Below are 14,544 nucleotides of genomic sequence, written 5' to 3' on the forward strand. Positions count from 1 at the left end.
AGATATTTTTCGCAGGGGTTGAGATTAGGTGAAAATTGCTCGCCACCATCAGAGATTTATGTTGCACATGCGGTATGTGGTAACTTTGGAAGGCGGACTCCACTTGGCTACGAAAACAATTAACATATGATTCCGAAAGGGAAAGTTATCTGGGGGATCATCATCTGGGCTCCATAATTTATACGATTGTGCGGTTTGAGCCAAAAACTCCAATTACAATAATTAAAGCCCCTTGGCGCAACGTTTACCTTTTCTTGCATCGCAAAAAAGGTGCAAACCGCACGCATGTGCCCCCAATTTTCACCAGCTCCAGTCTCGCTTTTCCGCCTCTGAACGCCTCTGAATATGGGCGGGGCCCATGTGAATACGAGCACCAGCATAATACGCCGGCTTTTAGCGCATTAAATGAGCATTTATAAATCATTTGGGCCCACCAAAGATGCGAAAGTGGGCAGCTCAGTGGCAATTAGACGGGCAGCATTTCCCCCAGGTGGAAAGGAAAGTCCCCCCACGTGGGATTCTACCCATATGCTGTTCAAAACAATAACAATGAATATTACATTTCAAGTGCTCCGTGCAAGTTACAACTTCCTCAACGAGCGGGTGAACAAATAAAACGGACATAACACAATATTTACCAATTTTACGAGATGGTTCCCCGATGTATGATTATTATGCAGCAGTAGGACAATATCTAGCTTAGCACATCATTTTCTTATAAATAATTCAGTACTCGCTTGGAATAAAAACCTTAGCATAAAGACCTTGGATGTCCCACAAAACAATTTTCTCTTCAGTTGAAACTAATAAAATTAGGATGCTGGGCATATAATAGGATATACGGTTTCTTCGGAATATAACAATGCAATTGTTGGTTTAGGTTTTAAGTGTTTATATGGGTGGAATCATTAGGAAATGATTTGGAAAATAAAGTAGCCTCTTATTAATAAAGTTGGTTAAAATGCCATTTACACTTTTATATTGTTTTTATTCTTGGATAAGCCTAAAATGTACTTAGGAAAGTGAAATGTTCTTAAGTGTTCTAAATTGAATCTTCGAGAACCTTTCTCAGAGAAACTTAAGAATCTTTCTCGTGACATCTTTAAGTTCTTATCAAACTTCTGTTAAATGACCATCGAATTATGAGCTCCGTTTGACGATCATCTGCATTTTTCATTCACTGACAACCCCTAAAAACTTAAATCCAAATATATCTCGTGACGTGTCTGGTGTTTGCATTCAAATTCTCGAGTCTCAAAAGCCATTCACATTCTGTCGATTTCCAACCAATTGGCGCTGGAAAAAATGCCATTCATTTGCGATAAATAAAAGCTTTAGAATTAAACGAAGCCAATAAATCTAGCGGACACATGGAAGGCCTCACACCACCGGATTCCACTCCCTTCAACTTTTCAACTTGTTGAAGTTAGCTTGAATCTTGTGCTGGTGTATTTGAATGAATTAATCCAGTTCAGTCGGCTGCATCTAAAGTGTCTCACCGGCAATTTGTCGCTGACATCGAAAAAGTGGCGCAATCCATTGACAGGCTGGCCTTACTTTGTGGTTTCTGAATGCTTTTCCTGGCCCAGGGGCATAATTAAATTTACACTTGGGTAGATTAATAGCATAGGGTACTTTAAGTGGTGGCAGAATATCGATTATGTGCTTAAAGGATATTTCTAACTACTGGGCTGAGGTTATGGGGCAAACTAAATTGCTTAAAATTTTTACCTTTAATACATGCATGTGCAGGTGTCTCCAGATTTGATGTTGTATGTGTAGGTAAAAGTAAGAGTAATACTGTTTATAACTGATTATAGAGAACTGATAAGAAAAGCAGGTAGAACCAACTAAAACTGCATGTTCTGCTTATGAAAACTGAGTATCTTATGAACTTGATTGTGCGCCTTTTAATAGGAATTATTTTAAGATACAAATGGTCGAAGTAAAGATGCTACTCTACCAGCCTCTACCAGCCTTTTGTAAAACTTACAAAGCCGTATAAAATCGTTTGTATACCTTTCTTCAAATCGAATTCACCAAACTTTTGCGTAAAATTGGCAAAAAATACCAGAAACTTGAGCTAAATTCAAATAAAGAGGGTTCATAAAAATGAGTTTGTATATCTGCTCTATTATAGAACTTGACTTAGGAACTCAAACAACTTAGGTCCGTAAAACTGGAAAATATGACCAGAAACTTGGGCTAAATTCAAATAAGTCTCGAAATGAGTTTGTATAACTATAGCTGGTCCACTTAGAACTTGACTTAGGAACTTGGGAACTCAATCAACTTGTGTCCGTAAAATTGGAAAATATTACCAGAAACTTGAGCTAAATTCAAATAAGTCTCGAAATATGTAGAGGGTTCATAGTAATGAGTTTGCATAACTATAGCTGCTCCACTATAGAACTTGACTTGGGAACTCAATCAACTTGTTAAGTGGCACATCGATCATCCATCAGTCACTTGTAGCATTCGCCATGGACGACGGACAGCCGTGTGATTGCTAATTAAATTTCATCTGGCGGGCACTTGAACTTGTCGTTGTTGGTGGGCTAATTTATTGTTATTATGTAACAAATGGTAAGCACGTAAATGGCTGTTTAAGAGCAGCCAAAACAAATTGCCCGAAGGACGTGCCCAGTTTTTCGACCTGCCGGGCTAAACTTCAGCCAAGTCGAAACTTTTGCTCCCAATCAAAGGCAGTTATGGCCAAGTTTTCCCCCTCGGCCTATTTCCATGTGTGCCGCTAAGGGGAAGGGGGGGCAAACTGTTTCGTACAGGTTGTTCCGCGTAATTCAATCTGAATTCATTAATCACTAACAGTTGGCATTGCGGCATTGGCGGAGCATATGCATCTGATCAAAGCAACTGCGGCGAATGGTTAGGAGAATGGGAAAATTATCGGAACGAGTCAATTGTTAGTTTAGATTGGTATTAATTTACGCGACAGTTGGCCGCTTCCGGTCGAGAACTAAGGCGTCGAGAGCACAAAGATATCAATTACCACAACTACAATGTTCCGAACTTCCCTCGTTTTGCATTTCCATTGCCTAAATTCGCAAATTTGTTTAGCAAGTGTCAATGGCGGTAACACTTTTCCCACTTTTCCCGCTTTTCCCGATCTAATTGAATTCATCAGGCATAATTCGGTCGTGTAATCAAATAAAATGCCAGAATTAAGATCCAATTAGTGTGCCATTATGAATATGGATGGCATTCGCACTGCGCATCTCGAGTCTCAAGTTGTCCCGCTTCCCGTTGCCTTATTTTTTGCGTGCCGGGGCAAAAAAAGCGAGTCCCAAAAACTCTCGAAAAAAGTATCAATTTACCAACGGTGGAGGGCAGAAGGAGCGTTGCGTCAAGGAGACGCCGCAGCTCTTCGACGGACTGAAGACCAAGACCAAGACGAGGCGATGCGATGCGAAATCAGCGAGAATCCTGAACCGGAAACAGGAATAATAACTGCGAGAGTGCACTGTGGGAATAGGAAGGCTGCCGAAAACGAAGTTCTTGATTGAGGGATTCATTTTTATGAAACCTTAATCAAAACGGTTGTGCTTCCAGCTCGCACTTTGCATCGTAATAATCTCAATCTGAATAAGTTGTTTACTTCTATTCCTGATTCTCTTTCGGAAGACTTTATGTAGAAGCTTTGCCAACTGTTCCTAATTGTGCTTCACCGGAGGAGAAGATGTCATATCTCCCCCACATTTGCTACATTTTTAATGGTGATTGATAGCTGCACTGTAATAAATGAGCTTAGTGTTTCAAAAAATGTTATATAATGTAAAACCACATAGTCTATATATGCTATAAATCCGAAAGCAAAGGTATTATAAATGGTTAAATATGATGTTTAAAAGGTACATAAGTACTTCATTTTTGATGCTTTTGAGTGCCAAATTCTCGCAGTGTTGCACTTCGGGGAACGGCGAGAGCAATAGGTATTAGTCTTAGTAGAGGGGGTCTACCATCGAGTGGATCTGAGGACTGCGGAGAATTGATTGATTCGAGTGGCAGGGCTACTCAATTGTCTCAAACTGGCGGGGATTTGGCTTTCGCTTTCGCTTTCGTTTGGCAAAATGCTCGGCAAATGCTTAAAAGTCACTTCGCCAAGACAAATGAGTGGGGTTTTTGTCATGGGACTGGGTTGTTGGCTGCTGAGTTGCTGGCTGCTGGCTGCTGAACTGCTGATGAGGCCTAATGGCGCCAGCTTCGGTGGCTGTTGTAATTAGTTGATTACACAACTGAACTGAAGCGAAGCTCCAGCTCCAGCTCCTCTCACCGATGGCTTTTTCTGTTTGCATTGCAAATGAAGTTGCCACCGTTGCGTGGTCCGTAGTCCGTAGTACGTAGTATGTAGTCCGGGTGGCGCTTTCTGTGGGTCGAGGGGTTCTGGGTGGCAGATGGATGGGTGGCTTGTGGTGCGCCTTGTGTTGTGGCATGGTGCGTTGTGGTGCGGTGTGGATCCGTGTGGAGTGGTGCAGAAGCTGATGCTGAGACAGCTGCATGACATTGCTATTTGCAGGCTGCTCAGCCGACTGAACGAGTGAGTTTTTTTCTTTTTTTTTGTTCCCGTTCCCTGGCCATAATGATGTCGAGTGTCGGTTGGGTCGAGAGTCCACACAAGCGCAAGGAATACGCCAAACGACCACACAAAGTACTTGGGCTTTTTCTTGTGGTTATGTTTTACCTTACCATCTATGTATATAACCCGAACTTTATCCGAAGCTAAGGTAGGCTGCACTTCAAAGATTTGGGTTCTGAAGTTGTTCCGTTTTGCAAGTTTTGAAATTCAAATTATAAGAGAAGAAATGCGAAACTTGGTCATTGTCAAACATTTGCTCAGGACGTGCTTTTCATGACTTAATTTATTCCGGCCACAGTCTTACCAATAATAAAAGCTTATGCCTTAAAAGGAACTTAAATCAATGGTCAAAAAAATCTAAAAAATGGTATAGAGTCTAAAAACAATTTGTGAAATTCGAATTGAACCCTGGACAACGCCGTAAATAAACAATCCTTAATCCTTAGAAATGCTTTGAGGCACGCAAATTTCATTTTTTGCCATTTGTACATATATTGTCCTTAATAAGAGAAGGTTTAACAGAACACGTTTTGCTACTTATTGTTCCATTTTTTTAACCTCTTTTTCATATAAAAAAAGCAAAAGCAGGAATGGTCACCCTATGTCAATCCTTTTTTTCTTTAAAAAGTTTTTTCTTGTCTTACATTTTTTTGAGTAACGAAAAGAAGTGAAAAAGGTCCTCATTTTGTAGCCAACTTTGGAGGTAGGACTGTATTTACGCAGGAGCGACTCATCAACTTGAGCCTGAGTTTTTTTTTTTCTCGGGCCCTGTTTATTGAATTATCAGCATGCCGCAGCGTTTTGAAGGGCTGTTTTTGCGGGTTGAAGGGGAGGAGTGAGGGGGTTCTTCATTGACGACTATGTGAACCACTCAGGCGGTGCCTGGCTATGTACTCCGTATGTACAAAAAAGCCAGAAACCGCAGTGACGAAGGCAGTAACGAAAGCAACGCGCAGCCAGTGAGCCGTGCGGTTTACATAGGCGATAAGTACGCTCATGTACACACACACACAGGCGCACACACATACACGCACATTCGCCCGCCCACTTGACGTCCAAGAACAACAACTGGCAGGGGGAAGGGAAATCGCTGAGCAGTTGCACGAAGGGTGCTTTTGGCCACTGGAGCGACTGAAAGTGTAGCAGGCGAGTGGCAGGCAAAGAAGCGGCAGCAGCGGTACTGCCAAAGGCAGCAAATGAACCTAATTTGATAGCGCACACAGCCAGCTGTACCTATACATGTACATATGTATGCATGTGTGTATATACAAACACATGCACACACTTGGAGGCAGCAACAAAGGCCACGAATATATCACGTTGCTCTGGCAACGCGCTCATTAAATACTCTTTCGGCCGCCGATTTCGTTACGTTACGTGCGGACATTGGATGGGAATTTAAATTGGTAATGCGACCGTTGCCGAACTCTGGCTCCTCTTGTTGTTGTTGTTGCAGTTGTAGTTGTTGTAGTTGTTGTAGTTGTTATTGTCGTTGTTGCTGGTATTTTCCAACGTTAACGTCCTCGACACTATCGCCGCACACTTGAGTACATAGCATGCGGAGCGTACATGCAGCCACATATGCACATACATAGCTACCTACCAAATGCTGTACATGGCACTTTGTACATACAAAGTCGCATGTGCCTGTGTATGCACAGCAAACTGCAAGATACAAGATACTCGGCCAGCGGCGCAGTGGCAAGGGGTTCGAGGTTAACAGGGTGCCGGGGGGAGAATCGATATACGAAATAGTATCACTTTCAAATAGGGTTTTTATTGGAATTCGCGGTTTTGCGAATAAATAATATTGTGACGTTATCTAACAGCTAATGTAAACAAGTTTTTTCCTGATTGAAATACTTTTTAATATCTATGTCAAATGAATTATATACACCTAAATTAATAAAAAAGGAGGAATTATTTTATAAAGAGAATTTAATTACTTTGTTTTTGGATAGGGAAATGTATTCAAAATGGGTAGAGCATGGTGAATCATATTTCAAGGGATTAGGAACCCAACCCCCTGAAGTGACCCCTCTGGTCGGCGCCCCTGTGCCGCACTCACTGTCCCTGCCCATGCTTCATGCTGAAATATGTATTTTCGAGGCGCACAAGCTGCGCACATAGTGCCCCCGACCCCCGCTCCCTCGTTCCCCCTTCCCCACAGCCTCTGTGCGTTCCACTCTGCAGCACCAACACCCCCTGCCCCTTGCCATGGCACAGGCACAGGGTATTTGCGTCTGCCTCTCCGCCTCTGCTTTTGCTCTGCTTCTGCTGCTGGCTGTGGCACTGCTGTTGCTCTGCTGGCGTCGTGGCTGCCTCGACCGCTATTTTTATGTACCAGCACAAATACATGCACATAAATTGTTGCCGTGGCAAAGGCAGCAGCAGCAATAGCAGCAGCAGCAAAAGCAGCAGCAGCACAGCACAGGCAACAACAACTTTCTGTTCCTGCCACATCCAGGTTGGAAAAAAAGCAAAGCAGGGTTGCATGCAACATGGAATGGACATGGACATGGATGGTTTTTCTTTCCGTCTTCTCACTCGTTCTCTCCCTGTCTCTCTCTCTTTCTCTCTGTCCCTCTTTTCACGCATATTCCGCTTTGCTCTGGCCTTTCTATTGAGCAAAGACACTTTTCCATCTTCCCTCTTCTCCTCTCTCCGTTGTTTTCCTCCCTCTTTCGCCAGCACTTCCGCTGCAACGCTGCTGCAGATCGGTTTGTTGTTGTTGCCGATTCACACATTCCTAATTGAATTATCACGCAGCAGATGAGAAACATGTACCATGTACCATATCACCCTAACCCTCCCTCATCCCCACACGCACCCGCTGCCCCGCAGATCTACTAAAACCTATTTTTAGACTCCGAAAACTAATTAGAAGAAGCGCAGTCGAAGTCTTCGCTTGGCGTCTACACTCGAATTAGATAACTATTTCATACTTGGATCTTCAATGACCAAGATACATCTTTCATTTTGAGTAGATCACATCACGAAGAAGACAATTTCTGAAAGGATTCGAGATTAATTTTCATAATTGCCTGTGATGCACTGTACAAAATTGCATACACATACTTCCTTGACAATTGTAATTTGAGCCACAATGAGCTGATACACTCGCCAGTTAAAATGAAACAATATTACAAGGGAACATTTTTATTGCTCGCACAACATGCTTTGAATGGGTCGAGCAATTTGTCTGAGTGTACAGTTTTAAGCGCTGCCTGCGCTGGCGTCGCTGCTCGGATCGACGTAGGCGTCGAGTGCCGGGGTTTTAAATTCGAGAAAGGTTTTCGGTTTGGGTTTCGGTGTCGATTTATATACCGAAACGCCCATCGCCGTGCGTTCAACAAAAGCCTCTCATTTCCATTTTATGTACATTTTTCAGTTTTTCGTTTTGCCCCGCTGTCCGCTAACGAAACAGGATGAAGACCCGCACTGCTGGTCCAAAAAGTAATACCTTCCCGGCAGCGACGTCGGCAGAGCAACCCTCCCTTTCACATCGAACACACACACACACACACACACACGCACCCCACACAACACGCAGCACACACAGATATAACGACATCGAATCGCACTTGGGCTTTTCAACTAATTGTATCGCCTTTGTTGTACATAGGAGTTTTCACCTATGTACGTATGTACATAGGTTGGCAGTGCCCGTTTCCAAAACGGCTTCATTCGTTGCCAGCTAACCGCTGTGCCCTGCGAAAAGATACAGATACTGAGATACGGATACACATATACGGATGTGGATACACGCATAGAAGACGAGGCGCAGATACTGTGACAGCCCAGAGGCGAAATTTTGTCATTCCACTCGTCTGTAGAAACTGATAGTCCTCTCGTCCCGTTGCCGTTTGTTATTTGTTATTGTTGCTTGGGCCCCGGAATGTCGAGCATTTTCACAGTTATTCCGAGGGTTGGCGGTAAAAAAGCAAAGGAAGCCTGAGCCTGGGCTTCGCCATCAATGGGATGTGGTCTCCGGTCTCCGATAGCATCGGAGTTGCCTTTTAATATCTCTTCTCCGTTCAGTTCAAATAAATGCGAGATTTCGCATGGCACTGCTGCCGCTGTATGCCCGGATTACGAGTATGTGAGTGCGCTTCCTTTGCAATAGCGAAATTAAATTACAAGAATTTATATTGGCCGAGGGTTATTCGCCAGGGCCAGCACCAGAACCAGGGCCAGGGGGTGGGTCTTCCCATGTCCCACTACCCATGCTCCTTGTATGGCTTTAAAGTTATGACTCCGTCGTTGCGTTGCAGAGTCTGAAATTGACAGTCGCCTGCTTGCAAAGCCGGTGCTTACACTTTGGGGTGTCTGACATTCAAATTAAAAAAAGGGGTTTCGTGAAAGGGGTAATGTATGTACATGGTCAGGTAAAATTATTAAATTGGATTGCTTTGTTTAATCTGCAGAGTTATTTAAGATTTGATCTTTGGGGTTATTGCATTTCTCGTTGCTGTCGTTTATGTTATCTATGGAGATGTTTTGTAAAAGGTGGGATCTGCTGGCACTGATAGCAGAAATGCACTAGAACTTTAAGCTATATAAATATGCATGTTACAATGCAATTAGTCAATGTACTAAAGATTTGCCTTTAAACCTGAAACAAAAATGGATCTTAGGGCGTTTTGGTTATGCTCCAATGGGTTACAGCCCTTAAACACTTGTTTAAACTTTCAAAATATTGGCTATCAAAATAATATTTTTTTAATGGGTTATATAATTTGACATTCTTTGACGTGAAACTCCTTCTTAGATTACGTAGTAATCAAACTGAATTCGCTTTTTAAAATAGTAAATAAATATGGTCCTAACTTATCGCGATATGAACTATAGGAACAAATCCTAATATTTAAGTTGTACAGCTCCATCGCAGCTCCATCATGGTTTGTTTCTTCACTACATGAGATCCCGTCCAGTGTGATTATGATCTATATAAACTATATAGGGTCAACAAAGCAGACTTCCGAGTGCTAAAGCTAAAGTTCTCTACAAATATTCTGCCTATACCGTTTTGTCTTTCGTTGGATTCAGTTTAGACGGAAGTGTGTAAGAAGCGACGGCATTTTGGTGAGTGGCCAACCAAAACCAGTTTGGAGCGTCAAGATTCTTCTTCGAGAATCTTTCATATAAATATCAGTAAAAAAGTATTTTAATATTATATCTAATACACCTTGGACAATAGCGAAATTATACTGTCCTTCAGGCCTCTGAAGGAAAATTAACTGGTAAATGAAAAGCGATAGGAAACGCCCTGTCTTGGCCACTTGCCACTTTCAGTTGGCCACGTCCACAGGCTGAGAATCTTGCCACAGAAGACCAATGGAGTTCGCAGTCGGGAGCGGCTTTATTTCCAGTTAGCCAATGAGAACAGAGCGCTGCCGACGACGGAAACAAACGACCAATGGCAAACAAGCAGCGAGGGCGAGCGCGAGCGAGAGCAAGCGAGTGCGCCTGGGAGGAAAAGAGAATAAGATATTCGACCCTGGGGGTGTATCTCTACATTAAGTCTACACACCATGTAGAGAGTCATTCGAAAGCTCTGGAAAAGCTTGCAAAAACAAAGCATAACTTAAGGTGTAACTAATTTCTGGTTGTATGAGAGCAGTGGTCTTTAATGCCGAGATCCTTTCAGTCGTACTTATAGAAATCAGAAGAGCCTGAATATAACATCTCACTAGATAAATCGAGCTAAAGATAAGCTAAGATTCACGTTAGCCAGCACAACCAACGACATGTCGAAGATCTTGAGACTTTAAAGTTGTCTGCAAACCAGTTTACCGACTCACTCAAAACAGAGCTTAGATACTTGAAACTCGAGCTATTGCTGGAATAAAACATTGATTAGAAACATAATTGGTTTCTACCCCTTACACTGTTGTTAGCTAAGCTCTGCCGTTGGTAGCTCAACCCTTAACTTCCCTTTCTCATTTCTCAATTTCCATGACGATTCCGAGGAGCTTTTGCGAAGGAAGATATTCCAGCAAAATGCGACTCATATTAACAACCACTACGATTGGTCAAATGTCTGAAGATCTTTAAACTGACGTTGAAGCCTAATCATACAATGATCGATCTCAACGATATCTACAATCAGGACAGTCGGTAAGCAGATTCTTCATTGCTGTCATGTGATATATAATGGTCCTGGAATTGGACCAGGACGTATTGTTCGTAACCAGGACGTTCTCTTTTGAATATTGGATTTTGCCGAAATCGGTCGACTGGAAGTCGAAAGACGTAGTGACCTCGGTCCATCATCAACTCACTTGTGGCAGCTGCTGAAGAGTCCTGGTAAGGTCAGACTTTGGCAGCTATGGAAATCAGGGTTGTGGCGTAGGTCAGACGGAAAGAATCTTTGCTTACAAAAAGGACAATAGTGACAAAGCCACAGAGCACTAGCTCAAGAATCGTGAAAATTCTGTAAAAATCGTGGCGCCGCTAGGAAACTGACCAAAACAGGGCCTATCATCGAACCCGTATATGTGGTCATCGATCAAACTCACAAACCCACATTGGGAATTTGCAAATTCGGGAAGACTGGACATGCTGCCCTTGCTGTGGCCATTGTGGCAATGACCCGTAATGCACTCTTGGATGCAAATGCCACTGCGAGATTAGATCCTAAAGACAACAATATTATCCGAAAGACAAAGACAATATTAATTGCTCAAATATGCTTAAGCAAATTACCTGTGCTTACAAAGTAAAAGCGAGAAGCTGTCTTCCCACTTCCCATTAAAATCCCGACAAATTGGTTTAACGGAGGACATTTTTAATGAAACAAGATGAGCTATAAATTAGTAGACAGACGAAGGGGGGGGACTTTGTAGTAGCCGTAGCAGCTTAGCCCTTGACCAGGACCTCGTAGTGGTCGATGCGGACCTCCTCGCCGCCGAATGGAATGTAGAGGCAGTGGTGCGACTGGTGGATCTTGCCGGGAGTGAGGCTGCCGTGGTGGTGGGCACGGCCGATGAACAGGGGCTCTCCGTCGGCAGTGCGGCCGCAGAGAACGGCATTGCCGGGCACATTGCCGTGGCTGTCGTGCACCCATCCGTATCCGTATCCGGCCAGCAGTTCGTAGTCGTGCTTGACCACCTCACCGCCTCCGTAGGGCACATAGGCACAGCCCTTGCTGGGGATCACCTGTAGGGGGGGATAAGTGGAGAAATTTAGTTAAATGCCATACAAGGACTTCAAGCTGGATAGCTATATTTTTTAAAGCACTAGCTATAAAATTAATAGTGCTCACCTTGGCTGGCAGCAAATCGCCTTCGTGGTAGGCGCGACCCACAAAGATCTGGTCGCCATCGGAGTCGTGTCCGCCAACCACTGTTCCGGGAACAATGCCGCGTCCGCAAGAGGCAATCCAAGTCTCCGGCTGGACCAGCACTTCATAGGCCTCCAGACGGTGCTGAAAAGACATGTGAATTCGTTAGGTCACAGATTAAAGTTATGTATTCGGTGCGATTCGTCACTACGTGGACTTCACACGTTATAACTGAGGGGATGAAGGGAATCCATCAACATATGAACAAAGTGAGGGTTAGACCTACCTCCTGTCCGCCGTAGGGGATGTACAGGCACTGGTGCGAGGGATGGATCTTGCCGGGGGTGAGGCTGCCCTGGAAGTAACCACGACCCACGTACAGGGGCTCACCCTCGCCGGTCTGGCCCACTTGGATGGCGAAGGGCGGTACAGATCCGCCGCTGGACGGGATCCAGGAGAAGTGATCACCAACCAAGACCTCGAAGTCGTGCTTGCTGATCTCCTGGCCGCCCCATGGCACATAGGCCTGCTGCTTGCCGGGCACTACCTTCGCCGGCAGCATCTCTCCATTGTGGTAGGCGCGGCCCACATAGATGGGATCCTGGTCGGAATCGTGGCCGGCAATGATGGCTCCTGGGGGCAGGGCTCCGTAAACGTTGGTGCTAATCCAGGTGTAGTCTGCAAGCGAATGGGTTTATATATAGAGTAAGGTCAGAGGCGATAAGTTAACGTTGCTACGAGGGCCAACTGTACCCCATTAATCAGGCACAGTAGACACACACGGTGTTTTTTTGTTTTATCTATCCGTGTGTGAAATCGCCGGATCTATGGAAAGCTACCAAAGCTCCAGGGGATTGCGACTGTCAGGTGCGCGGAGTATCGATGACACTTGGGCACTTGGCCACTTGCCACTACTAATTGCGACACTATGCTTTCGTTTTCGCCGGAATTATCTTAGTCACTAACTTTGCACTTCAGTTCTCACCTCCCATGTTGTGTGTGTGTGAGTTTTGTGTGTTGTTGATTTAGGTCTGGAACGTGGTGCTATATACTCGCTGGCTCCGCTATGTTGGGGCTGACTTCGACGACTGTTCTGTACTCGCACATCGGTTGCGCCTTAAAAGCTGTTGTTCCCTCTTATCAGTCGGCCAAGTTAGCCGGCAGTGATAAGATATCTTAGTCACACTGGCTTGAACTGTTCGATAGTGGTGTGTGTGTTCCACAATTGTATCTCCATGTCACGGAGGGTGTTCGTCATTGCGACCAACTGTCAGGTGTGTCAGAATATTTAACAATGATTTCGAATACCGATTTAAATTTTGTGTTAAACAGGAAGGGCAGCGACAATTACTCAATCGATCTTTTGCATTAGTATGTGTTTTTGTTTTTGTTGCGGGTTTTATCTATAAGCAGCTACCTACGAATCTTATCGCCGGTAGTCAAAAATAAACTTGATCAATAAGTTCGTAAAAGAGTATAGGTACACGTATGTTTGTTTGCTGTCCATGGATCAACTATACGTTCAGGAATGCTTTTCTAGAACAAAAATAATACCTAGCATGTAAGCAGTTACCTCACCTCTTGTGGATTATTTAGATTTCAAAGCCAACAGTTGAGAAACCTTTAGGAAAACCTCATGTAAATGTGTTGTAAAGCTAAAGATGAGTCAATTGTGATATAAATGTATTGATATCGTTACCGCCTAGCTGAGTCACATTTATTTATACTCTTTAACACAGTTATATATATTCTTTACATGAGTCTTTTTTAAATCAGTTTGGTTATTTTTATAAAAGGGTTATTGCCCGTCTGTTCTAAGAAATGCCGTATTAAAAGAGATAATATCAACACATATGTATATAACTTTAAAGGTCAAAAGATATAAACATTTTAAATATTTCCCAATTCGTAGGTAAGGAAAAACAAAAAATGTATGATCCTTTTTCTATTAAAACTGATATTTTTGGGTATGCCTAATCGCCTCTTCAACGGGGGGATTTTTGCAGCATGGGCGCTACTGGCAGCGTCATAATATTTATGGGTTCATTAAATTGGGGTTCCACCTGTTGAGAGGGCCCAACAATATCATTAAAAACAATGTCCACATGCTTCGCTTTTTTTACTCCAAAAAGTACCGCCTGTTCTGGGGCAATGATTCATTCCCGATCGATAAAGGGAATGCTTTTCTGGAAATGGAGCTTTCGAGACTGGAAGTGATATCAATGGTCCCAGTATGATATGCACTTGGTATACCCGTTACTTGTAAAGTAAAAGGCTATACTAGATTCGTTGAAAAGTATATAACAGGCAGAAGGAAGCGTTACCGACCATAAAAATTATATATACTCTTGATTAGTATCAATAGCGGAGTCGATCTGGCCATGTCCGTTTGTCCGTCCGTCCGGGTGTCCGTCCGCATGAACGTTGAGATAAGCATGCAGATTCCAGATAGACACATTTTCAAATATTTTTTCATTTAATTCTTGCTTATCTCTATTTCAATCAATATGCCAGAAAAAATGGGAAAATTTCTCGTTCGCAGTTCCACTAACAGAGTAACGGGTATCTGATAGTCGGGAAACTGGACTATATTATTCTCGCTTGTTGTTATATACTTTTGCGAACTGATAGATAAAAGCTCGCCGATAAGGGGCGGTGACAAATC

At 43.4% G+C, this 14,544-nt stretch overlaps 1 protein-coding gene across 1 annotated transcript; it reads right to left on the reverse strand.

The window, feature by feature from the left end:
• Positions 1 to 11,363: 11,363 nt before the first annotated feature.
• Positions 11,364 to 12,989, reverse strand: LOC122613904. Its single transcript, XM_043788319.1, has 4 exons — positions 12,865 to 12,989; positions 12,166 to 12,557; positions 11,862 to 12,023; positions 11,364 to 11,755 (listed from the first exon to the last, which is right to left on the reverse strand). Exons 1-4 carry the CDS (start codon positions 12,869 to 12,871, stop codon positions 11,456 to 11,458), a joined length of 861 nt encoding a protein of 286 aa, XP_043644254.1. The 5' UTR covers positions 12,872 to 12,989; the 3' UTR covers positions 11,364 to 11,455.
• Positions 12,990 to 14,544: the final 1,555 nt, after the last annotated feature.

This window comes from Drosophila teissieri, chromosome 2R (assembly GCF_016746235.2).
Source record: "Drosophila teissieri strain GT53w chromosome 2R, Prin_Dtei_1.1, whole genome shotgun sequence".
NCBI classification, from domain to species: Eukaryota; Metazoa; Arthropoda; class Insecta; order Diptera; family Drosophilidae; genus Drosophila; species Drosophila teissieri.